This window comes from Takifugu flavidus, chromosome 8, assembly GCF_003711565.1.
Source record: "Takifugu flavidus isolate HTHZ2018 chromosome 8, ASM371156v2, whole genome shotgun sequence".
NCBI classification, from domain to species: domain Eukaryota; kingdom Metazoa; phylum Chordata; class Actinopteri; order Tetraodontiformes; family Tetraodontidae; genus Takifugu; species Takifugu flavidus.
The window spans coordinates 2,091,593-2,116,507 of NC_079527.1; the positions used below are offsets into that span (position 1 = coordinate 2,091,593).

The window sequence follows — 24,915 nt, forward strand, 5'->3', positions numbered from 1 at the left end:
CATTCAGTGACGCGGGGAATGTGTGACTGCTCCTGTTTTGTACTAAGGGGTAGAGAGGGACATGCAAGGAGGGGCACACGGCTTGATCCTATCACTAACTGACAGACTGTCAGACACAAATCACATTCCGACAATAGTAATTGGAGGCTCTCCTGAATTTTGAAATGCCACCGCAAAGTTGCGTTGCTGGCGTTAACGATGCCGGTAGTTGTGCCCCGCGCTGAAATGGCTTTTCTGTTCCGGTACCTGACTAAGTTGTGGCGCACCGCCGGTAATGTACACGTCACCCACGTCATACCTTGATGTCGCGCCACCTTTGACCCCGACTGAGCTCGGTGAGTGGCACAGTCGATTACCGGGCGCCTCGGAAAGTGTAACCATTAATGCGCGACCTTTAAATCTACTCAGTGTTTTGACCTTTTCTGAACTCCCATCTTGTTATATGCAGACGCAAGCCTGAGTGTGGCAGGCTGCTCATTCCTCCTAAAGTCAGCTCCAGTTCAATCACCTACAAATTTGAAACGTAAATTTGCAGACGCCCTTGGCTTGCCAGAGGTGCGACAGAAATTCCCCTTAATGACGACGACTGGTTGGTACAGTAGATCCAAAACGCTTACCTTCATACGTGGAGACGGCTGTCAACAGTTTACTGTTAGGCAATAAATACGCAATCAATTATCCGAGCTGCTTCGCCAGAGAACATTTGCAGCGTTGACTCTTGACATGTGAATTAAAAAATGCGGTGAGGATACATTACGCGAGCACGCGTTGTACTTAGTGTTAGACGAACTTTCCATTAGCTGAGATGTATAACAAATCCCCCTCTCTTAATTATCTATTTATTCTCAACTGTCTCAGTTGTCACTGTCAGGGGATGGAAGATAAACAGTATGTAGAACAGAAGGCAGTGATATGGCTAGCGGCTGGGTTTATTAAAGGTGTTGGTGTATGCGTCTACTTTGTGCCACAGAGACGCTTGTTTGGATTTTAATTGGCTTTCCGACAGGTACATGTTGGCTGGGTTGTTGTGTGTTATCCTGTGTCGCCCCTGAAGTGGCTGTTTGTGTGTGTGTGTGTCCCAGTTGGCTGTAATGATGTTTACCGAATAAAAAGCAACTCGGGAAATTCGTCCCAATCACATGCTCATTAAATTTTTCTCTTTATGATGACATCATCCCCATCTTGACTCCTGAACACTCTTGTGGCTGTGAGATGCTCTCGACTTCTTAAACTACACACAAACGCCCCACTGGTCCGGATCAGTAACAAGTTACTTGTTGTTTTTTTTTTTGGTTATGATTGCAAATGTCATGCAAATGTTAATTAAATGTTAATCAAATATCTAAATAACTGTAATGTCCTAGGAATGTAAATGTGATACCTCACTGATTGGCCCGAGTTGGAGGTCAGTCCTCTCTGGAGGGCTTTTTCTCAGTCTGGAATAAGGAGAAGTTGAGGATAAGGCGAAGTAGACAAGCCACAGAGACAATATTTCGGCTGCCTAATTAAAATGAATGTCAGCTCTCCCCCCACTGAGGAGTGCATCAATCTCCCCCTGTGTTAGGCCCAAAGTGAGTCTTACTCTGTCAGTGCCTGCCAACAGTGCTGTCCTTCTCCAAATGGATTCATTGCCCTGGCAGCTAGAGAAGCAATGGCAATGATGTTTTCACATCTAATGGTTGCCATGTGCACGAGGCCCTGCTTCAACTATAGCAGTTTCTGCCCAGACTTGAGTGAGGTTAATTTAAAACGGCAGTTGCATACAATGCTCAGTGGCATTTTTTTCGGTTTTGGTCCATCCTTATTCACTATTATGGATGGCCACCTCAGTAGTCACGATAAACTGCTCATTTCAGCACAGTTAATGCTACAAAATGTGGGTTTGTTTCCTCTGAACGCTAGATTTGAACCTGTATTTCATCAAAATAGAGTGTTTTGTTGTGGAATATGAGACCCAACTCTTGTCATTATAAAACAAACAGCATTGCCTTCTTCTGAACAATAACTGCAATGACCCTGGGGCGTTTTTTAAAAGCATAAATTAAACAACTATTGTGAGGAAAGAGGCTAAAAAATCCCAGAAGCTAAGAAATGCGGTGGTCCATTAGGTAGTGCTGTCTCTCACAGCAAGACAGCTTCAGGTGAAGATCGCGTCACTGTTCTGGCGTGGTTTCTGTCCAGGTACTCTGCTTGCTCCTGTCCACACACACACACACATGTATTATCCCTGTTTGTTAGCACTATGATAAGCTGGCAATTTGCCCCAGGGGAACCCTGCCTCTCGCCCAAAAGACCGCTGGAAAGGGCTCCAGTCAGCCCCTGACCCCACTAATGGAGAAATATGGATGGATTTATTGCGTGTGGAGTTAGTTTCAGGGGTGGTGCAGTGGTTTTCACCGCCACCTCACACCAAGATTCAGATTCCTCTGCCCCCCAGGGGCTTTTCTGTCTGGAGTTTGCATGTGCCAGCGTGGTTCCTCCCAGAATACGCGTGGAAGAAATAGGAAGATGAGCATATCTAAATTGACCTTAGGTGTGAATATGAGAGGGACTGTCTGTTTGTGTCTTTATTTTAGCCCCTCATTGATCCCCTTTCACTCCATATCACACTGGTCACACACCTTTAAGGTGCAATGACCTATAAATGGTCTAAGATATTTCACTACAGCCTGCCTAAAATAATTCCAGAATAAAATGAAATTCTGGATTTGATCATCAGGTCACAGTATGTGCATCTTTTGTCCGTATCTTTTTGTCGGTTTGTTCTAAATTCAGCACGGCTGTACTGCGGATGAGAAAATGAGCACAGTCTCAGCCCACCCTTTCATGAACATCTCCTTGAAGCCGTGCCATCAGTGAAGGCTCAACCTGAGACTGACTGAAATTCTTCCCAAGCCCCGTTTGGCCTCGGTCAGCTAAACAAACCACAGTAGCCTGCCGGGCTCATTTGGACCTCTGCAGAAGGACGGAAACACGAGTGGTTTGTTCCTTTTAAGTTAATGATCTCGCGTTCCCCTCACTTCCTCTGGGGCGTCTTATAGTGGAGAATAAGTAACAGGAGCTCTGGGCCAATGTCTGTCAAAAGATCTTCGTTGATATAATAACTTGAGCAGCCCAACAGACTGAAGTGATAGTAATAACCATCGGTCTCCCATCGCTGATCCCATCTCTTTAATTTCGGATTAATTCTATCTGCGCTCTGCGTCAGCTCGCATGAATGTGGAGGAACTTTTCTGTCTGACTTGGAATTTTGTTTCCGGAAGCCTCCTCATCACAGACATGTTGGGAAATGTCCGCTTGAATCGGCTCTGATTGAGAAATTACTGCGAGATGTTTGACCGAAAGGTCGTTGTATTTTTAAAACAGAATATATGAATATCTGTGTTGAATGATTTATCCTGATGCATTCTTGATGAAATCGTCCCAGGAAGAAAAGAAAAAAAGCTCCAAAACAAAACAGCTCTGCCTGTTAGAGCAATTATATGTGCCGACATCGCCTGTTTATATCTTTGGTGCAGCTTTATAAAAGAGTTTCCTCATTGTTGCCTGCGGCTACCTTTGTAGTTTCACTCGAGAAAATGCAGCTTTGAGACAAGTATATGGCTGCTGTCTGAGCAAAAGTTAATGACTTATTTAAAACTTAGCCTTTACCACGTAAATCAACAGTGTAATCACCATCACCCTGGGGGGTCAGTCGGCTATTGATCCTTTCACCTTGTTTGGCAAAACAAGTTTCAACAACAGTTTTTGATTAAGAGGGCAGATTTGCCAACTGTGGTCATTTTTTTAAAAGAAAAAAAACGTAGAAACATGTTCAAAGTGTGATTGATCTGATGTCATGAGCCGGCTTTAAAATTGATGGCGGCTGTCTGAGCTTTTGGGGTTGTGTGGTTGCGTCTGACCCGCTAGGCAACTTTCCTCCCGCTGGAGGACTACAACGCACGGATAGATCAGCTTAGACTACCTCTAGCGTATCCTTAGCACAATGCCGTAAATCCATTGCCACCCGCATGTTTATGCCATATTGATCTCGGCTTTCATATCGCGGATCCGCATATTTCTTCCCTTAATCCTCCGACTGTTGATGGACTGTTTGTGTTCATGGATTACACACAAAGCGTGCGCATTTTTCGCCCAGTTTTGAATGAAACTGTTATCCCTGTTTGTTTACTCAAACCACAGCCAAAGAGTTTCTTCAAGATTCCCTCAATCCCATTGTTTGCCTGCCCAGGCTGGTGACGCTTTCCACGCTTCGTATGTAGATCAGTGCTCCGAACCTGCTGCACCAAAGTCTTAACGGAAATATGTGTTGCGCTCGGCTTTGTGATTCAGGGAATTCCTGCTTCACACTCAAAGTGGTTTATTCCATTTGATAGTGTTTTGTAGTTTTAAGATCATCCGTTTTGACTATTAAGCTTCTACCTCCTTGATCCTCTCACTTCTGCTGTTTTTTTCAAAATTTATTTTATTTTTCATTTAATTCCGAGTAGTTATCTGAAAGTACTTGTGTCACAGGTTCTCCTTTTCTCTTTTTCTTTTTACCCTAATATGTGAACACCTATTATTTTTTTCTGTGATTGCAAGCCTGTAAATCTGTGACAAGCAGGATGCAGGAGAGATAAAAGCTATTTCCGACACTACAGGCCTCCCTGCAGGAGAGAGCCCCCGATTGGTCCTTTGTCCCAGCCAACATTTGTGCTCCCAAATCATCCCTGTGACCAAACATATTCAATGAATAATAGAAAATGAGCGCCGGGTCATGTGCTCAATGCCCATTTTGTGCTTTCCTCTGTGTGTGAATGGGAGCACATGTGTGCCTGGAAAAAGAGCAAAATAGAGAAAAATGTCAGGGCTGCTGTCTCAGCCAATGGATCATTCTCTGGCTGGATCACATTTCCAAAAACGTAGCACTGCAATTAGACTTGTACAACCGATTGTTTCACATAATAAGGCATCTTCATAATTCAACCTCCTGAGGTTATTCAGGGCCTTAAATGGGGCTACACTGATGTCCCTTTGACGACTGTCAACTCTTGCTGGAGGTTCAGCTTTAAGAAACCTGCTTTGCGATTTCAAATGTGCTACATAAAAGAAATCCTCTATTGAGATGGTGTATTAAGCTGCAATCAGACAGTCTTGAAGCACAAGAACATGTGTTTCCTGTTCATGAAGTTGTCTTAGATGAACCAGACACGCTTGTTTGGCAAACCTAGTCCTTATGCTTTTAACATATTGAAGCTTTCTTCCACCTTTAGCACAGACTGTCAACAATAACTTATTTGAACCCTTGATGTTGTTAGCGATGTGGCTCGAGCAGCAAATGGAGTGGCTAGAATACTTTTGCATGCCGAACTGTCACATTTTCAAAAAACAAAACTTGAAAGCTAACGCCTAAATTGATGCGTGTGTTTGTTTCCCTGACAACGACCCCCTGCAGCTCTGTGAATAATGCCCTTTTTTTGCCCAAAGTAAAGGCATAAATAACTCAATGTTGTTAAGACGAGTTATTGTCCTCCACGAGCCTGGAGGACAATGAGACAGCTGGAGGGGTCAACAAATAATGGAACACCGCAGACAGCTGCTTGTTTCCTGTTTTCCTGCCGACGGTCATGTTTTCCCAGTCCTGACCAAAGGCATACATTAAGCCAAGTGTGCCTAACTCCAATCCGATCTTAACCAAGTAGCCTTTTAGAAAACACTCCTCCCAAGGCTTTTTGTTTATTTTTGAAGAAGCTGTGAGAGATCCGCTCGGAGAACTTACAGGTTTTGGGAGCTGACGCAGATAAAATTGGCAGATGCGTTTGTAGGCTCAAGAGTTCTGTCAGTTTCAGTTTGGCTCTTATCGCTTGATGACCCCTATGGAAGCTATCCATCAGGAGGTGGGTGAAGTAATTTAGAATCCCATTAGGGAGCACACGTCCAGTCAATTGTTATTTTATAGTTAATTGCCTCACCAACTTGCTAATGATGGCCAGCACTCTGAATGCCAGCTCCGCCGACATTTGTGTGTTGGATGAATTACGATCAAATAAAGAGGCTTCATTGATCGGAAAAGTTGTCCATCCATCTTTCAGACCGATCTTTAACTGCTATTCCAGAGTAGCAACAAACTACCATTTTTTGGTAGCTCCATCTTCAGGAGAGCCTGGACAGGTGGGAAACCATCTGCTTTGAGGTCTTCATCAAAGACCAGAGAATTGGATGATACTACAGTGATTTGAGATGATAATGAATAGTGTAGCAGAAGGAATCTGCAATCAACAGAGTTAGAGCGTGCTGAGGCCACTGCTGACCACTGTTCCTCCTGCTCCATGTTCTGGTCTGTCCTCTATATTTCAACAAGCAGCTTCAAGGTCACGCCAACTCAGAAGATGCACCCCTGCACACGGCACGGCACACACACTCACACTCAAGATCACACTCACACTTACACTCTCTTTATTGAAATTTTAATGGTTAAGGTTTTTTTAGATTTTTAATCCAGCTGCTGTCCAGCCAGCTGTGCTTGTGGAAGCACAGCTGTTGTGGGGACAATGAGGGCTTTTAAAGTTTCAACCCTGGTGCAAATTTGATGGAAAAGGGTTCCGCTCAGATTAACACGTTAGCTATGTTATATGCTGTAGTCCACATAATGGGCTCCATCACATATTTCATTGTTTTTTTTTTGGTTTGTTTGTGTTTACAAATGTCATGTTCATCAGCATATAAAGAGCACCACAGCTCAATTTCCCACGAGAGCAAAAACTGCGTGGCATTTAAACCAAAATGATACATACATGAATGATGATAAACATTACTGAAATGTAGTATTCCAATTGCAAAGTGTGCTCAGGGGATCAGCGGGCATTGAATGAACCATTATTTGTTCCGCTTTGCCTTAGATGGCCTCTATTCTACAGTCTTTACTGTCCTGCGTATATGATTGATTACAATTGTGCAAAGCTGACCAGCTTATTAATTGATTCAGAAAAACCTCTGTGTCCCCTGTGGACGATTACTTTCTCTGGGATGGCTGCAGTAGAAGTGCAATGAGTGTGATTGTAAATCATGTTCATGCACAAAGCCGCTCCTAAAGTCTCTGTTGACCTAGTATTAATCCCATAATGTATATACCATATAGGACTGTCAGTTACATTATATTATTCAGTATTATGTAAATCCACTGCAGCTCATTATTTTTGCAGCATAATTGATCTGTTTTCATGTTTTTACAAGTTATTCTAATGATAATTGTGAACTTTTAGAATTTAGGTAAATGGTTGTTTCTTTTTATGGACCGCTAATGTACATCGCTGTTCTCCACTATGACCTCAGCTGCACATTATCAAATGAAGGCCTGGAAATGTAATTTTCCATTGCAAAGTGAATAATAGAAAATAATATCTCTTCTCTTGTTCTGCTTGTTTCAAATCTCACTTGCATTTGTTGGTAAATATATACTTGCAGGAGGCACAGATTATTATGAAGTGTTCACCTCCAGTTACAACCAAAACCTGAATGAATCAGCACAGCACATTCAAAATGACATTGAAGGGATTTTTTAGCTAATGTAAGGACAACTTCCTCCAGATTGATTTCTACTTCTACTTCTTCACTGATTCAACCCTACATTTGTCCCAGTTTGAGCTCTGGACAAAGTAAATAACCATCAGCTAAAAAAGAAAACCCAAAATGGGCATAATTTTAAAAATCTCTCTATCTGTGACGTACAATCAGAGCTGTTGCACAGGCTGGAGTAAAATAACTGTGTTTAGGACGTCCGCCTCACAGTACGGGTTCCCAAACATGCTGGATGTAGAACATCTTTTGAGGCTGTAGCAACACAAAAACCACACCCTTTACCAACTGGACAACCGACACTAGAAATATAATGGTTTTCACTGTATGTTGACTGGGGAGGTATGAAAAGTAGATCTTTTTTCCATATAAATAATCAACATAAGAGCTTGATAACAGTATCCTCTAATTCACTCTTGTCTTTGACGTCACAGCTGACTGCCACCGCCTCATCGCGAGCGGCCTTCATGCAGTGCCTTCGCTGGGGGATTTGGTGCCCTTTTCAGGAGTCTAATGATTGGAATGGGGAGGAGCTACAGCTCAGACTTCACGGAGGTCCCAAGTCCAACCCTCACGGTGTCATGGTCTACAGCACGCAGACATCTGCCAAACCGCAGTATTCTTTACTCTCAACGCCAGAGGTGGCTCAGGTAATGCAGCCACATACAAAGAGTGTTTGTTCAAGGAACCAAATGTAAATAGGCACGTTTCCAATGCAGGAACTTCGGGGTAAGAACTTACACGAACGGCCATTTACAGGAATATTTACAGGGTGACCCACCCTCCTCCAGGACTTAGATTGGCCCCCAAAAACACGTGGTGTATTCGAGACTGGCTAAATGTAGAGCACGCATATCCCGGCAGAAGAGGAGCATTAGCCCGAGCAGACAACGTTTCTCCTCTTGTTCATAGCATCCGCTGCCATCTTCGTATTAGTATTTTATGAGGATCACGACACAATACCTGCTGTTTGCTTAATATTTATTAGCACAGATACAGCTTGCACGGGCAAAACTCCATAACTGCACACTACACAGGGGTGGAGGACACAGCCTCAACTCCGTCCCTGTTTACCTCCTTGCTCGTTGTTGGTTTTTTGTTATGATTTTTGCTTTTGGCGGCTCGCTCCGCTGATGCCACAGTCAAAACTGATGCGCGATGATTATGCCAATAGAAACGGCGGACGTTGCCGAGGGGTCGTCCCCATCTACTGTGGATAGACAAGGAAGATTCCTGTAAGTTGCTGGCCCCACTATTTACCAGGAATTCCTGCAGTGGAAACACGCCTAATAATGTGTTCAAAGGTGCTTAACTCTGCTCCTTTCTGCAGTGATGTTTCCTCAAGATCTTTCACATTATCTAAATTGTTTCATTGCACCATCTTTTCAGTTTACAACACACTGTGGTTTGAAAATCACCTCTTTTTTTTTCTCGGTGACACGCAATTCAAAGGGTGTAAATTCCGTCTTACCTTTTTCTCACTTTAGCTGCGAATTGTCACCCAGCTTATGTATTTTTAAAATAGGTACACCACATATGTCTACTCTCATCAGCTTATCTTTTTCACAGATTTTTTTATTTCCTACTCTGTTGTTTTGTGACTCATAACTTTCTCCTCTTACTGAGGCGTCGGAGGCAAATGACATGATAACTTTTCGGCTGTCGTCGGCTTCGGAGAGGAAGACGCTTAGTCCCAACATGTCTCTGAGGAAAAGGCAGGAGGAAGTGTCACATCTGAGACACTCACCTACACAGGGTAAATATCATGTAATATTTAATGGATTTTTAAATGTATGCTAATGACTTTAGAGGCAGTTGCAGGAAGGTAGCGCAATAAAGCAAGTGGAATCTTGTACTCCCTCAGCTATTAAGGGTTCCATATGTTTGGTTATCCGCGACATAGGTTTGTTTACGAGAGAAAAGGCGTGCACTTGAATGCGCTGCAGCACCAGGTGTAATCTCCCAAAGTTCTAGGCAATAAGCATCAAATTAGCGATTCCTTTGAATATGAGGCCGTCCTCCACCTCTGCAGCGTTATCTCAATTGCAGCACCTGCTCTCTACATGATTAGCATACTACACATTTGGGGTCCGAGGGGAGTAAATGGATAAATTCAAAGTGTGGGGAGAAGACTGTGGCTGTCCATTAAGGACTCTTGATCTTGAACAAGCCTCATTTTGCGACCCCTTTTTTTCTCCTGGGCTGCTCTACCAGGCTGTGTCCCAGATATAGGACATCCAGTAATGTCAGCTGTATGTTTAAAGGTGACGGCTCACTTCAACATTACCGAGCTCACTACTGCATTATGAGTAATAAATAAAACTGGGAAACATCTCTCATTATACAAGAAAGTTTAGCATGGCTCTCTAATTTCTGTATCAGCTATACACAGTTTGACTTAAAAGTGGGCACAGCTGTCAAATGGTGAATTCCTGTTAGCTTTTACAGCATCAGATAGATAAAGCAGCAAGAGAGAGGAAGGAGAGTTTAAACGGCAGGCAATGCATCTCCTGGGGCAATCAGCATCTTTGGCTTTGCACTGGAGATAATGTTAGGATATATATTTAATGAAACCCTGTTCAGAAACTGTTTTTCATTTGTGATCATTGGTAGAGCATTTTGTCCCGGACTGGCCTGTAAATGTGCTTAATATTAATATGTTGGAAATGTTTTATGTATTATTTCCTGAAGACTACAGACAGTGTGGATTTAATCCTACTCTGCCCTACTCTGAACATCAGCCCGAAGTTGAACTTAAATCCATATTTGGATTTATTTACAGTAGTGTGTAAATGTATCTTTTCTATGAAGTGCATACATTCCTTCCCCCCCCATAAATGTCCCATAAGCACAGTACCAAACTTCTAACATGCACATTTTTATATCATATCATTCCTGATTGTTACACTTTCCATTTTTGTATAACTACCGAGCTCCTCGTTTGTTCCACAGCCGGCACACATGAACATAAACACTGCTGATAGATTTCAGTGCTTTTCGCACAAATGCCCCCTCCTTTATAACTAGCTGCTTCTTTTCTCGGCACCTAAAGGATTTGACTAAGAGTCTTCACACGACACCCGACACGCTGAGGAAAGAGCTTTAGCGGACCCCGTTATATATGCAGTGATTTCCCCCAACTAATGATGCTGTTAATTTTGGAGAGAAGAATAGCAGTGATTGGGAAAGTGATGGGTATGTAGTGAAGGCTTTCCCGAAGTGTATTAATGACATTTTAATCAGTGCTCGAGTGTCCTCCGAGGAATCGCACAAGGAACGTAAATGATTGGGGGTGGTGTTAAGAACCGAATAATGCCATGAATCTTTGTCCTTCTCTGATTTCAGTGACTTAATGATCCCTGACTCTGTTTTTCCAAGAGCTCAGATTGGCCTGAAATCCTTTTTTCCTCATTTATTTCCATTGCTCATAGCTTGCTTAAACAAATATGGGATTCATCTTTGCAGTTTCTGACCTTTGAATCTAGTGAAAGTAATATAAGATGCTCGGTTTTTATGATAAGTTATTCATGATGGATTCTTTCTTGACCTCGTGACAGTGGTTGAAAGTATTTGTGCGTACATCAGACACATCTGCATCTAAATAATTCCTTCTTTACTATCATGCATTCTGACTACGAAATGACGAAAAAAAATCCAGGGGGACTTGCTCCTTTAACCAACTAAACACATAAAAACCTTTGTTCTTTAACCCCTGCTGTCCAGTGCATATATACTGGGCATGAGCTGTTGTGTATCTCCTCTCTGATCGAGTACAAATTGTTTCAGGAGTAAAATGGGCTTTCTAAAGAACAGTGAGGAAATAGAAGGGCCTAAAAGAAAATGGCTGCCAAGGGGGTTGCCAAAAAGCATATGCGGCGGAGAGAAAAGTGGTCTGTCCACTCTGTGCTCATGTAGTCTAAACAGATGGGAGTAAGTAAGACCCCCCCCCCCCATCCCAGGCAACTGAAACAATTCTCAAAAGGGTGGTCAAGCTCAGCACAGGAAGTAGGTGAAAGAATGGGTGATGGGGACAAAGACAAGATAGAAATCTCCCCTCAAAGTGCCGTGTTCATGAAATAGTTAGCATGCAGTGTGGAAACTACAGCCCTTTTATGATTAGTTAAAACTAATTCAGTACACATTTCTCAGGGGCAGTCTACATACTAGGGTAACACCTTTGTGTATATCAAATTAGCAACAAAGCAATTTGAAAAGAAGGCATTACCGTCTCTTCCCTTCCTAAACATCTAATTACAGTTAACGTGTCAGCATTGGCAGATACTCAGAGCATGACATGCACCCATGTGCTTGTTTTGACATTCTTTGAAGGTGGATATTTGATATACAACATGCATCTGGATGCAGCGTTCAGATGCATGTTGCCTTTTCTGTTTCACTCACTGTCATGTTGTTATCTCCGCAGGTCCTCCGACGTCTCCACCAGAGTCTCCAAAAGGACCTCGGGTAAGATACCTTATCGCCCACCCCCCTCAAATTAATGGCTGACTACACCGTGACTCCGGAACAGCACAGATAGCAACACCATCACCACCAAAACCGCTTGCTTAAATTCAAGCTAAATCCCAAGTGCTCCAGCCACTTGATGTTATTTTATAGTTGGAATTAAATAACCCTCCCTTCTAATAATATTGAATCCAGAATACTAACAAATAATATATTAACAGAAAATACACCTCTCCTTTTTACCCAAACATATTTATCTTATGTGTGGCTTAAACTAAGTTCAAAATACCACTTTTAATACTTTGCTGTGGAGTGGACGAATTGGAAAGAAGCATTAGCAGTTCCAATACATACAGCTGTAAAGAAGTCCTGGGCAATAAAAAGATCTCAAAATGGGATCGCAGTATAACTGATTGATACTGGTGATAGGCTGGTGTTTACCCCAAACAGCAGAAAACGGGTGACTGTGGGCGACAGATGTGATGATGACTGCTTAAATCCAGCACATTGTTGATAAGAAAAGATCATACAATGTCAACGGTGCTGAAATGGTCGGGCTATCACATAAGTGCACCAAGCAGATGGAGCCGGTCTGCTAAATGTGTTGATGGTTGGTGTCAAAAAGGACTGGGAACACAGAAGAAAATCTTTGACGTCGCCTGAAATGGGTCAATGAAATTGCAGGCTTGGTTAGGCTGGCCCGACTCCTTTAGCTGTGTGTTCAGGAGAAGTAGTCTTATTTAAGAGCTTTAGCGGCGCAGCGGCCAGGCTATCCAAATAACATCACTATGTCACCTTTTTACCACATGTAAAACAGCTAATAATCCAAAAATAATCCAAGCACCTTCCATCTCTTCCTGTACAGCAAACAATATGATGCATTTGAAGTGCACTGAGGAAATTAACCTGCTTATTTTTCAGTTCACATTGAAACGTGTGACAACATTTATAGAAATTTATTTTTGTTTGCCTGAGGTGTATTTGGCAGTGACAGAGTCAGGCAAGGGTTGTGGGTCTGTGTTTGACAGGAGTTTGTAATTTATAGAACATTTAATTCATCACAGAAATCTGCTAAATCAAAGTTACACTGATTATGATAATCACGCGTCAGTGGCATCCAATCAGATTAAATGTCACATTAGCATCAACATACATTAGAGGCTCCCTACAGGCATCTGGCAGACTGATGAATTCATCACTAATTTAACGGCACCAATTATCGATCCATCCATCATTTCAGAGGTGCGTCGTAACGACTGCTGTGATAAGATACGCGGCGCGTCGTGATGTGTGTGAGGTTTTCTGCGACTTCCTCGTGGCTGGGGTGAAGCTACTGCGGGGGTTATCATCATTCTTCGGCCTCAAAGTGGAACTGCCAGTCGAGCGCTTGTTTCTGTGATGGATACGGCTTTCTTTTAGGATGAGGCCAACAACACAAACACACAAACGTGGCCCGAGTGTGGAGGAGGAAAGAGGTCGGCATTGTTTCCCTGGGCAGAAATGCTCCGCATGTAACGCCGAGTCATGTTGAATGAGCCAGCGGAAGCTCAGCGTTGTGGGAGTGCTGAACTCACGAACTCCACAAATCAACCTTTAAGCAGCAAAGCTGGTGGAGGCACACAAGTAGGCGGCTCCCTCTGAGCAACACGGGGCCACTGTGGCCACAGCTCTTTGGGGAGGAGACCAGCAAAAGGTGGTGAAAAGGTTGATACATTGTCTGTATGTTGTTTTTAATGACGGCCGAACTTTGACAAAAGGGATGTGGTTAATGTTTTACGGTAGCACAGCAAAATGTGAACTCCACCAAAAGGTATCAGAAACTATTCAGGCAATTTAGCTTTTGCCAAAGCAAATACAAAGAGAACAAGTCAGTAATTTAGAACACCTAAGCTATTAATTTTTGCAACTCGTTGGCCTGAGGCATGTCTGGGTTTGTGCCGGACGTGTCTGGCTGCATTGCTCCAATGTTAGTTTGTCATTTTGCACTAAAAGGAGCTTTAAACTCTGAAATAGGGAGGCGAGCTTCAGCTGCAGGGGTGCAAGAAGATGTAGAAGCTATTTTCACATCACATAGAGAAATCTTTTTGTGAGAAAATTGGAAATAGCTCATTTTCTAAGATGCATTTTCTTTCTTTTTAGCCCAAAACTGACTGAAGAACATTGGATCGAGTTAAAATAAAATGTGTGAAAACTCGTAATGGAGGTTCGAATGTGTCAGGCTTTACAGCATGGAACCATATTTTAAATTGGGTTTCACAACAGCTTTGCACAATCCAGCCTGTCACCTCGCTGCAGTTTTTATGCGCCTTGCCAGACGTCACATCTGAGATGTCGAAAATGCACGATGAATATTCGCCCCTAAAAGCAAATGTATTGCGTGGCTTCAAAAACGGCGTACGATGTCCGGTTTCAATGCTCTGGCCGGCACATGACGTGGAGATCTAATGGCGGTCCATATTTCTGCCTGTATGAAGCGATGCCACGGCTCTTGGCGGCCCCTGACAGCTCATCTGAATGTCACTGCTGCTGCAAAATTCGCAGGAACCATCTTGTGTCCCTCCCTATTTGAGAGTTACCCATTCTTTCTTCAAAGATGCTGTTATGAAAACACATTTGTTTCAGTCCCGCTGTGATGATCCTTTCCACATGACTGTCATTTCTAACCAAACACGGCTTCCTTCTCTGTTATTCCTCTGGTGAGTGCGCTTTTTCTATCTGTAGGCATTGTTGGATCTGACATCTTTCTCTTTCTGGAATAAATTATTGATCCTCCATGCTCAGTTGGCTGTTTGAGCTGAATGCTAAGGATCCTGTGATATTTATAACTAGAATTCATGTGAGTAGTGGAGGTTGTTTGACTGTGTTTACCATTTCATTTGTTTTAGACTTTTAGAGACTGTGTTTGAGTTTGTTATTAAGAAAACGCGACGGTCCAGGGTTTAATATATAGGTACAACAAGTCCGGCTGTGATTGTTGATTTAATTTACTTCAACTGGCAGCAGCAAATATAAGGAGCTCCAATAATTGAACCTTAGATTGTGTTTACAAGAGCTAATTAATGTGAGGCATGCAGAACAACCCTGTACATCAGGAAGAATGCAGAAATTGATCCCACAAGTACAATTACAACAGTAAGTACAACAGCTCCTGCACGGTGAAGCTGCATCCCCTGTTTATGAATATGGTCATTTCTATGATGAGGAGCACCTTTGCTGTAGTCAGAATGTCTAATTATCCTTTGTCAGCGTGTCAAAATTAGCATGAATTCCCTGTCATAGTGAAATAGCACGCATGGTGTACTGTACAGTTATCCACTGTAGTGATACAATTCTACAAATATGCTTAAATTCCATATTTAATATGTTGAATTATGATTTTGCTCCAACTGGTGCTCCATTTCCTCCTCCAGTTGAAATAAAAGCTTTTGTGGTTGCTGTTCCAGTTGCGAATGAAAACAGCTCCATTAGTCACGCTAACAGGCTAAGGTTAAGACCCAAGTGAGCTGAAAGTGAAGTGCATTTTTAAAAAATGATTTATTTAAATTGTTCAGAGACAGACAAGGAAACGGTGGCCAAAACAATACCCACTAAAATGTCAGTGCACAGGGTGAAGTAGAAGGTCTAGATTGATTGATTGATTGATTGATTGATTGATATGCTATCTGTATGCCAACATCAAGAAAAAACAATCTCAGCACAGGCTGTATGTCTGCATATCAACACAAGGGTCAAAAGGTGTGTTAATTATTATTATTACTATTATTATTGCTGTTGTTGTTATTGTTATTATTATAAGTGTCATCAGTATATAACAATATAAGTATATGTAGTCTAAATCTTATTTTAGACCCATTTTAATTTTCAATTCTAATATAAAACACATATTTTTGACTTATGTAGCTGCATCTATCCCCTTCATTCCCACCCTTTAGCTGAACCTGCAACAAATTTTTAAATGATTCCCATTCCAACACCAAATATTCAAATGTATGATTTGAATATTTTTTTATCCCCTTTATCATCGAGTAGCAATAAAGGAATTGAACCCTTTTCAGGTGTAGAATAATAGTAATTCTGACAGTCAGTTAAACTAAAAAGGAAGAAGGAATTGATTTAACTTTGGTAATATTTGGTCTCTTTATTTTCATTGGTGGCTGTTTAATAATTTCTTAGACTAGCTTGTTTCAAAATGAGCATAAGTCATACGGAGTTGTGATCTGACGCCTGTAAAATTGAGGTGCAACAATCTGAAATTTATTACCCGTTCATGACAAGTGAAATTGGATTGGACAAGTATGACGAAAAACCCCATCGTCGTCTCTGATGAAGTTTGTTTAAGGAATCTGTAGCTCTAATTGCTCTAATGGCTTCTTCAAAAGGAAAAAGGGAAATGGTTTTCAGTGCAACCTGCATGGAGATGACAGTTTGACGGATTGTGGGTGGAGGGACGGCGGAGGTGCCAAGGCAACGTAATGAACTGCCGTTAGCGTCGGAGATGGCACGTGTCTCCGCCATCAGGCATATTTCTGAGACCTGCTCTTCATAATGATAATAATAAAAGTGAATGGTTTCCATTGTTTCTTCGCAGCTCTCATTGTCTCAGCTGGCAGCAACTTCACGCTACCCGACCATCAGCCACTCCAGCTCGGCATCACCATGGCAACAGTCATTTCCTTCTCTGCTCCATCCTTCCTCGTTGGCATTGGCCCACCAGCTGTCACATGCCGTAAGATTTCCACCCCCGTATCCACACACACACACACACACACACACACACACACACACACACACACACACACACAGACTTACATGCCTGTGAGACCTTTTGCTGATATAAACCTGGCCTCGTCCTGAAACCAACCACTCAAGTCGACAAACATTTTACCTTTGAACTATGAGGACCCACTTAAACGTAGTCAGCTCCAGAAAAGAAAATCGTACCGTTCTGGCTTTCTTTTTTGCACAAGGTTGAACATTCAAATAGGGCCGAGCACTTTCGGCTCCCACAGGAGGGCGTGAAGCAGTGTGGAAACAAGCCGAGATGCAACGTACAGGGTGGCGACGACTATAATTAAATGTGAAATTGTTGACGAATGAAAAACAAGACCGAATGGGGTTTGCAAAATAAAAATGGCTCCAATGACCAAACCAAACGAGGCGTAAATTTGAGGCGCGCCATTGAAATGGACTCACCATCACTGGATGCTACCCTCTGCCTCATAGCTACAGAGAGGCCTAACCAACACCTTCTGACTAAACATCCGTCTCTGTTCAGCTTCTCTTTTTTTTTTGCTCCGTCTTTGAATCTGCCCAGCTGGGGGCCGGAGTTGCTCCTTTTCATCTCTGTAATCAAACGAAGCACCATTCGTTGGTTGGATTTTCAAATCTTTCTACAAAGGCTACTTCAGTCTCCATAAGGTTTCCAGTATTCCCCATAACCTTGTGTTTTGCCCTCTGGGAAAATGTGTTTAATCTGCTTTGCCCAAGAACACTTTGAATAATGATCCGACCTCCCCCCTGCACCCCCCCTCCCTCTGAATTGACAAAACTCCCCGGCATCTTCTCATTCCATTGACATTTTAATGAACCAATTAATAAACCAGCAATTTAATAAGGTGAAACCTAATATGAACAACTCCCTAAAATGCTTTATTCTGTAATAAATCCTATATAGATCTGTAGAGGAAGCAAACGGATGGAAATGAAAATGACATTGGACTTTTTATCAAGCTAAAATGTCTCAGGAAAGTCCTGTTACAGCAGCCAGGCGAGCAAATGTGATGGGATCCTCTCTAATGTGCTGACATTTAAGTTCAGAACAATTTTCCATAACGGCACAGAGGTGCCCTGTTACCCCCAGCGGTAGGTGTTTGTAAATACTAGAATCCGACTGATAGGAGAAAAGAATTCCATAATCATAGGATTAACACTGAATCTTTATTTTGCTTATCCACCTAAACGTGTTGGTTTCCTGGGACCTGGGGAGCAAAAGGATTTATGACTCTATTGTTTAATTTTTGTGCTAGTAATCCAAATTTCAAAGAAAAAGGGTTTGCAGGTGTATACTGTTCATCCAATTCCACGTTTCCAGCCTCATTCAGTCCGACTGGTGAAGCCTGCGAGTGTGTCCTCACAGGCAGGGCTTAAACACTCTAAAACACAGGACTTCAAACATTAATCATTAGGATAGATGTGACAAATGAAGATATCTTGACCTTCTTATCCATCTCAGAGCATCTCCTGCGTGTTTTTGCCAAGGAAAATATATCTCCTGCAATACGAGGCTTTCAAAGAAACGAGGGCTTATGCTGCCTGCAGTGTGATCTGGGTGTGCTTCAACCTTTTCCACACAAGAATCTACTTGATCTGATCACAAGTTGTAAAAATAATTAGAGTTCCCAGAACTCAGTCGAAAGAGCACCTTCTGTAGCCCGGTGCCATTTCATATCCATTAAGTACATTCATAGGGATCTTTTTTGTACCCTCGATGCTATTTTGTTCTATCCATTCTCATTCCGCAGGAGCTGGTGAGGCTGTTTCAGAGCCGTTCACATCCTCTGCCCACTTATACACTCCAGCAATTAGCTTATACATTCTAGATGGCGAGCAGGAGGGTTAACAACCACCTGTCATATTTCACGCTCAAATTCCTATAGCTTAAGTGATTAATCACAGCGAAAAAATAATCCTCAAACTGAAGATTAGGCTTAGTGGAGGCAACAATAAGTCACGCACATCACAAAGAGAAAATAAATTCTATTTAGTTCTGAACAAAATATATTGTCCTGTGAAACTGTCTAAATGGATGATCTAATTCAGAGTTTGCACTAGTTTGTGATCTTACGTGAAGTCCATATAATGTTTCAGCAGCTTTTGGTTATATTTCAGGAAACTTTCTCTCTTCATACTCATAAGTGAGCCCATCACCAGTTAAATCCCACCAGATACTCGCAGATACTTATGGCCTTCAATATTTTTTGCAATATTCATCATACAGTCTCTAACAAAATCAATAGCACTCACTAGAGTAATAAAAGTGAGTAATTAATATTTCAACTCTGTTTTTTTTGGTGATTCACATATTATTCATGCACGCCGGTGCTGCCCTGATAAAACAAGAGCACCACGTCAAGCAGGCTGATTGGATCATAGCTGAGGTTTATTGTGTGGACTGAAGCCATGACAGTTACTTGGCAAGCAGGGGAGGGACAAGACACAACAGGACTTTTGCTCACACGCCACAGCTGACTGGGCACAATTTCCTGCCCAGCTATTATTACAAATTAGCCTCCTGTCCACGTGCACAACCTGACGATACCTGCATGTAAAGAGATCTTCGCGGTGGCAGGTTTATACGGCTTGAGGATATGACTTCTACCTTTTAAATCCTGTTATGGTGTCCACTCTGTGCCTGGGATTCCTCTGAGGTTGTGATATTGGAGGTTGTGTAAATAAAAGGGGAAATGAATGTGTATGCAATAAAATGGCTGTTTAGTTAAGGTTATTACTAGCATAGGTGAAGTAAAGCTTGTAATCCATAGCAATACATTCCTCTGACATACCTGCCTTCCCCCCTCTAACAGGTCAGTGGTGCTTCGCGCATGGAGCCGCAACCGGAAATAAAACCACTTCACGTAAAAGAGACACCACCTGCAATCCTTAGCTAATTATCTGGGCTAATGTCCCAAACAGCTGCATGTCTGACAATGAATACGAAGAGGGGATTACAGGGCAAAAAATCAAAATCTTGCTTTAAATCTCATGCATTATTTTTCCGTTGCAGCCTTTCCCTATGAGAGAGAAATGTTTTAAAGCCATGGTAATCCTCAGTGCTGGGGTGTGCGGCAGGCCCGGTTGATATTTTGCCAGATGCATTTTTCTGCTATAAGACTACTAAAGTTGGAAGAACTCCTGCCGAATTGACGAATGAGGTCAACCGCAGCGAGAAGCTCGCTTGTTGCAGTAAAACAGCGTCAGATCAGATTCTGCATGGCGAAATATGACAGCAGCCTCGCTGATTGATAAAAGATTAAGTCTGTATGGCTGAAAATGAGGGAGTCGTCGCCGTCTTCTGAGACTCGCACAGCAATTACCTCCTTTCTTCGTCTGAGCCTGAGGAAAATTCCCACCATTAACGAGAACTCGGGCTCCCATTAAACAAGGTCAGCGCGGGTCATCGGTGGCCGTGCTCGTGAATATCGACGCCAGGTGATTACAAATAAAAATCAACTTTTTTGCTCTTCGACTTATAGACCCACTTGAACACCTCCCCCTCTTTTTTCCATCTCCAAGGTTTGATCGCTGATAGATGCTCCTCCTCTTCCCCTTTCTCTGGTCCTCACCAGTGCTGCTGTACATAGTGATGGATAAAAGAGTCGCTTTTGATGACATTCACTTGGAACAAAAAAATATGTCAAACAGTGTCAGCAGAGTTTTGGAACCTGAAAAGTTTGCTCTGAGCCACAGTCAAATTGCATAACTTCTCTTCTTTGTTCCCGGGGTTAGATTTTCTGAAGTTATTAATCTCTTTCTATTCCAGATATTCTGCCCTCCGATAGCTTAAGAAATTGCCTTGGCACACCCTCCGCCTTTCTTGGAAGTGTATATTGCCCTTGTGTCGGGTTTATTTATAGAGCATTTTTAACATGGAGGACTTTGAAGATAAGAAAAGACAAAAAGAAGATCAAACGTAGTGCTGGAGGAAAGATCAAATATAAGTGCCACTTTCTGCAGAAGACAGTTGCTCGGAGCACCGATATTAGTTACTGTGATTAGATTAAGAAGCTCATCTTTTACTTCCAATCAAAAGCTTTATGAATGAGGTGGACGTCCCGTTGTTGTGCTGCATGTGACCCTCCAGTCGTCTCTCTGATCCAGGCCTGCTCCGGCATCAGCAGCATCCTTCACTTGGAAGCAGACCTTCGGCAGGAAGGCGACGTGTCACTCTCAGCCCAGGATGAAGGAGAGCAACTCCAGGAGCTGCCCTTCACCCCCGTCCACGCACCTGTCATCACAATGGGGATGAATACGCCAAGGTAATCATCCTTTGGGACCTTTTCTTAGAATTCCGGATATCTTTGATGAACATTCCGGCGCTCTTGCTCTTTCTTCCGCAGCGGCGATCATTGTTCAAGTAAAATCACAGCGGCACCAACAGACTGTAGGCTAGCTGGGGCCGCCGTTACTTCAGCATTTCACAGTCTTGTCCACAGACCAGTATTGATCAGCTGGATAATTGGCAGCATGGTTTCAAGTTGTTATGGATTTATGTTGCGCTGGCGAACTCAGCCGAGAGCAATTTAAATAGATTGTTCTGTTAGCTTTGGCTTTCCACTTCAGGAAGCAGCTTTAGAATTTCATTCAGCATTACAAAAGGCACCGAAGTAAGTTTAGGATGTATTTTGCGGCTGGATATTGCAGGTGACGCACCGAGGTGCAGATATCCGCTTGTAACTAATGAGCAGAAAGTCAGAAACGAACAGTAGCACTACTGTTGGTACATCAGCAACTGGCCTCGGAACACTTTCCAAATCCCAAAGTTCGGATCCAGACACAGTGCTGCTCAGTTCAGCGGGCTGAAACATCTCTGCCTCTTCAATTGCAGCCAGAACATCTTTTTGACAGTTTTCTGTGCTGAGTGACCCACTTTTGGGGCCAGAACAATGAAGTTTAATTGAAGTCGTGGTGCCTATCTGATTGCGCCCCTGTTTGAAGCCCAAAAAATTAAGGCTTAATACTAATCCAGCTGGGTTAAATTAAGATATAATTTTAAGTGATGGAGAAGAAAACCATGAAATTTAAAGTTGCGAAACAAATTTAAAGGGGGGTGGGGGACAAAACACTAATTGCCGTCTTCATTGTTTTTTCTTCTCCTTTGATCAAGAATTTCCTCTTTCACAAACTTGACTTTGGATTTGTCTCCCCACCATCTGGACTCCAGCATCATTGCTTCTATGTCAAACCCAAACAGTCTACTGTGCGTGCACTTCGGCTGGCCATCTGTGCACTTTGCTTCTCCCAACCAAAGTGTTTGTTGTCTATAAAAGTGGAAGGTATGAACGTTACCATCACCGTTGAAGAACAGGTGGCCACCGTAATTACAGATAACTGTCAATTATGCCGGGAAATCCTGTGGGAGCACTTTGACGTTGTTTCTCCCTCTCCGTGTGACCGTGTTCCTGGTGCTCTGGGTTTATTTTATAGTCCCCGATGCTTGTCATCCCTGCCTTTTCGGGAAGATTTTCAAGGCTCGGCTTTATGGGACCAAATGGAGTTTAAGATAGTCTCTCCAAAAATGAAACACCTTGTTTCAGAATGGGTGAGATCTAAAAAAAACCCCCAAAAAACAGTTAAAAACAGGGAGATGGTAATGATAAAATAAGGCCCATGCAGAGCCCCCTGAATTTCCACAACAGCAGAAATCACCCAGCTGAGGCAGATGTGCCAGGCAGTCAGTATGTTTCCTTTTGCCCCTTGTGAAACATGAACAGCTGCTCAACTGATTTCATCTTGATGAACGATCCACTTCCTCTCGTCTGACCTTTCCCCTCTAGGTCCTCCTCTGTGAGCTCCAGAAGCTCTCTGGCCCATCTCTACTCCGCTGGATTCCCTCACGTCATGGACTCTAGTGGGCAGGTGGCTGAAGTCCTAGACCCCACAGAGCCTGTGCCCTTTGATCCGCAGTGTGAAGAGACGGACTTTCTACAGGACAACCTGCTCGTGTTCCAGTTTTTGGCATTCACCAGGTGAGGCCCGTCAGCCTGGGTCACCAGACTCTCTGTGGCCACTGTTGACTGATGTTAAGACAGCATGTGGTCTGGGTTAGGCAGTCCAAAATAACTGCACAATAATGTTCTTTTCCATAAATATCAAGTCTGGTGTCATTGAAGTGGATGTTTTGGCAGCATCTTAGCGTCCACTGAGCCTCTGGACAGCTAAATGTGTATAGTTGGATCCTTTAGTGATGAGGCCAAGGACAATGTCCACTGGGCCTTGAGATTTTCTTGCTTTTCTGTATTGAACTGCAGCCAAGCAGTAATGCGCTTACAGTGTGACGTCCTTGTAAAGACCTCATCCTCCAGCCTGAAGCCATTCCCTCCACCGTCAACACATGCGGTGTGTAAATATCAGCGCGTAATTATACCTTACGCACCAAAGATGCACATGAATGCGATAGGCGCTTCCCATCAGCACCGACTGAATAGCAGCTCTCTCAGCAGCCCATCACAAAAACACCCTGGAGCCAGTGTCCCCTCTGTCAGTGGCTGACAGTGGGAAGAGGTGTGGGGGGAGGTTGCTGAAAGATGGTTACAAGACACACCGGTCTTTGTGTCCTGTCTGTTCTGTCTTCAGCTCTGTCAGGAGTTTGATAAACCCAACGCACATCTGTCGTGTTCGTCATAGATAGAGCCGTCACTTCCTGTGTAGCAGCTTCAGCTTCCTGCCAAGGGTGGGTCCTGAGAGATCCATAACGTTGTTCTCAGTGCTGCGTGCGGACAGTCGGATCTGTCTCGCATCGAGACGTTGAAGTCATGCGAAAGTCTCGTCGTCCACGGAGGTTCTGTTTAGCTTCACTGTTTATGTCAGCAGAGTAGAAGTTTAACTTTGATAAAGTCTTACAATTGTCTGCAAATAAGTATGTATTTGAATTTCAGACACATAGATGGCTAAACACAAATCAAGAAATAGTTTAAATCCCATTCACGCCCATCACATGTCCTTTAAATCCAAGGTGACCTCGACACACCGTGGCTTTTTCTGCTGTGACGATAGCAGTAATTTGTAGCATGGGGCTAAGATCGGCCTGAAAACGGACTCCTGCGTTCTGTCTTTAGGCGCGATGCTGCATCAGCTGTTGTATCTTAGATGTGCGTCCGTAAAGCGTTAAAACTCTCAACAAGCAGAGTGAAGCATGTGCTGGAATATATGTTCAGGAAGACTATAAATTGAAATAATAAACGCCCAGTTATTCCTCTCAGCACATTGCGTGCTGTGACTCAACCGGGCTTAGCCTGGGCCATGGTGGGGGTCAGGGAGGGCCTGTCCATGGTCACGGGAGTAAACAACATCTATTAAATGCTGTTTAATCGTCAGTAAACGAAAACCTCTGCTAATCTGGTTATCAACTGGAAACGAACAGCAGCTCATCTCATGTGTGTGCTTGTAGGCTCACCAGGACACTTAGTGGGGCGTCAGCACTTTGAAATGTGTGTGACATCATTACAAGTGGGTGTGAAATCTCATGGGGTGTTGTCTGTGCGAAAAGTGCGCAACAAAGTTTCTTTTTGTTGGTTTGTTTTTAATGACTAATGCTTTTTCGCATCTTCAGATTATACCCAGGAAGGATATAGGACCAGTACCCAGATTTTATGTGCGAGTTTATGTGTTTGTTTATCTGTTGACAGGATATCAGAGGCAGGTGTCAGTCGGGACTGGCCTGAAAACATCTATTTCACCTTCCAGTTTTATCGCTTCCCACCAGTCACATCACAGCAGCTCAGATTACTGACCAGTGACAAGGTTCAGCAGAAAGCTGACAGTCCTCTTCCCTGTCTCCTGGCCTCCATTAACAGAGATGGCACCGTCAACTCTGGTAAGAATCCGATTCTACGGGAGAAAGCTCTCCTTTTCCTGCTGAAATATCACCAGGTTTGCAGGTGTACTGCTTTACAGTGTGGCATTAAAGAGCACGGCAAAGACTGCACAGACGCGCTGATCTGGTCACATGACCTAGACTGTTGAAAGCTGGCCAAAATAGACTTGTCACTTGTTCTGCTAACACATAAACCAAATGTTACATCATCCCCTGTTGAGGACAGACTTTATTTATCCTTTACTAAAAGTCATCATCATTTTAATATTATTGTTCTGTGCAACTATGTTAGAATATGCTGC

General features: G+C 43.1%; 1 protein-coding gene across 2 annotated transcripts in view; it reads left to right on the forward strand.

Moving 5' to 3' along the window:
* The window catches only part of nphp4 (nephronophthisis 4), a 97,460-nt gene that overhangs the window by 40,547 nt on the left and 31,998 nt on the right, over positions 1-24,915 (forward strand). For both annotated transcript variants that reach the window (XM_057039859.1, XM_057039860.1), the window contains 7 exons: positions 7,992-8,207; positions 9,184-9,313; positions 11,981-12,021; positions 16,610-16,747; positions 20,899-21,056; positions 22,575-22,766; positions 24,426-24,613. In XM_057039859.1, coding sequence (XP_056895839.1) covers positions 7,992-8,207; positions 9,184-9,313; positions 11,981-12,021; positions 16,610-16,747; positions 20,899-21,056; positions 22,575-22,766; positions 24,426-24,613 — 1,063 coding nt within the window. The remainder of the gene's footprint in view (positions 1-7,991; positions 8,208-9,183; positions 9,314-11,980; positions 12,022-16,609; positions 16,748-20,898; positions 21,057-22,574; positions 22,767-24,425; positions 24,614-24,915) is intronic.